This window comes from Austrofundulus limnaeus, unplaced genomic scaffold, assembly GCF_001266775.1.
Source record: "Austrofundulus limnaeus strain Quisiro unplaced genomic scaffold, Austrofundulus_limnaeus-1.0 Scaffold14, whole genome shotgun sequence".
Lineage (NCBI taxonomy): Eukaryota > Metazoa > Chordata > Actinopteri > Cyprinodontiformes > Rivulidae > Austrofundulus > Austrofundulus limnaeus.
This window is the reverse complement of record NW_013952416.1, coordinates 2,893,907-2,895,830: the sequence shown is the minus strand read 5'-3', so window position 1 is coordinate 2,895,830 and position 1,924 is coordinate 2,893,907. Positions and strand designations below refer to the sequence as shown.

At 38.2% G+C, this 1,924-nt stretch overlaps 1 protein-coding gene across 1 annotated transcript in view; it reads right to left on the bottom strand.

Moving 5' to 3' along the window:
- Positions 1 to 50: 50 nt before the first annotated feature.
- The window catches only part of elovl7a (ELOVL fatty acid elongase 7a), a gene marked incomplete in the record, with an annotated part of 5,055 nt that continues 3,181 nt past the window's right edge, over positions 51 to 1,924 (bottom strand). Inside the window, 3 exon segments of the mRNA XM_014002700.1 lie at positions 51 to 1,432; positions 1,534 to 1,670; positions 1,756 to 1,861. Coding sequence (XP_013858154.1) covers positions 1,184 to 1,432; positions 1,534 to 1,670; positions 1,756 to 1,861 — 492 coding nt within the window.

Below are 1,924 nucleotides of genomic sequence, written 5' to 3'. Positions count from 1 at the left end.
TACTGCAACTTCATTTTTACTTCAGTTCAAATATACAAAACACAAGGACATTTTTAAAGTACATTCATCATTTATTTTCCATATAAATACATATAAAATACAAATATAAACAACATTTTCAAAATATTATTTCACTGGTGAACTGGAAAAAAATATATATTCCGACTGTAAACCTTCAGAGTTAACGTGCGTTTGTGCTTCATAAAAAGGTGGAACTTTTTCCACACAAAACTCAAATCTCATGTCCTCTGTCACCAGAGCGTTTAGGGTCATGTTACAATTTAAGAACAAAAATATAAAAACTACAAACTCCTGCCCATTTGAAAACATCATCAGCACGCTGCTTAAAAGCAGAAGTTCATTCCTGCTTTGTTGACTGAACACCTAAAACTGTCAGCTTTGCATCCAGTAAGTGTTTGCAATTTGCCTCAGTAAAAAAAAAAAAAAAAAAAGGATGTAGTCTGTTCTGGATCCTACAAGAACCACCAGGTTTAAATCGGATTAATGTCACAACACTGCTTCATAGGAGAGGATGAAAAATGATGCTACTCTTGTGAGAAATTGCACTTTTTTTACTGCATGTCGTTACCATCAACAGCTGCTGTGGAGAAGTGGGTAGTGTCAAACGTAAACAAACTCAGCTCTTATGTAACTAATTAATGACAGGACCCGTGTGGTTTRACTAATAAAACTGCAAACAACTGTGTCAGGCCTGGTGAGGAGAAAAAAACATTTCAGTGCACATTTAAAAAAAAGATGATAACTTTGATTACTTAAAGCTTTCTGAGAAGTTAGAACAAAAAGGTAAAAAGGGTTTTAGGATAAAAGGGATTTTTAAGGAAGTTCAGTGCCATCTGTACAATTGAGGGCCCTTACAGTTTGACCACAGGAGAAGCCAGCTGGTCAGTGTAAACGTGAATTTTAAACCTGGACATTTGAGAAATCTGCATGTACCAGAACCTGGGCTTTATAAATAAAAGCTCTTAGCTTAGTTCAGTGAGCTAGATAAATCCAAGCTTTGGAAAAGCACATTCTTAAATTGTGACCAATAAGTAGAAAAGCAGCCATGAAGGAAAAAAAAAAAAAAAAACAGTCCAAAACAGGTTTGGGTTGAATCTCAGAGCATCTCGTTTGCTTGTGTAAATGAAGCTCAACCCCAAAAATAACGCCCCAGAGGTTTACGTCACTGACACTTTGTATGGTCTGCCTTCCCGTTCATGACTCCGTTGGTGTGGTGCGACCATGTTTCAGCCTGCAGCACTTTAGGGAGCCTCTTGCCTTTGGTGTAGGCGTGGTACCAAAAGTTGAGGAAGAGAAACATGAAAATCAGGCCGTACAGCCCAATGATGTAGATAAAGACGGGGAACTGGTATTTGCAGTCCGTGATGAAGAAATACTGGGAGATGTGAGTGGTCACCATAGCAAACTGGATCTAAGGAGAACAAACAAACAAAAAAGTTAGTCAACTTATGGGATGAAACGTTAAAACTCTAAGAAAAAGTGCAAAAAAAAAAAAAAAATCACATAACATACCAGCTGAATGGTCGTGAGATGCTTCTTCCACCACAGGTACTTCTGGTAGCTGGGGCCCATTGCACTCATCCCGTAATATGTGTACATGACAACATGGACAACACAGTTCAGCAGGGCATGGAATGTTCCCATTCCACCTGAAACGTCACGAGAACGTCAGAATATCTCACAAAACAAGCAGGGAATGTTCTAGATACTTTAAACATGGGAGGAGGGACTTACCTGGAGAAAAACGAACCCCAAACCACCAGGTGAACGGCATGATGGCATGATGGTAGACATGAAGAAACGTCAGCTGGCTGTTCTTCTTCCTCAGGACAAAGAAGATCTAAGGGAGCAAAGTGTATATTTAGATCTTATTTATAAATAAATAAATAAAATAAAATAAAAT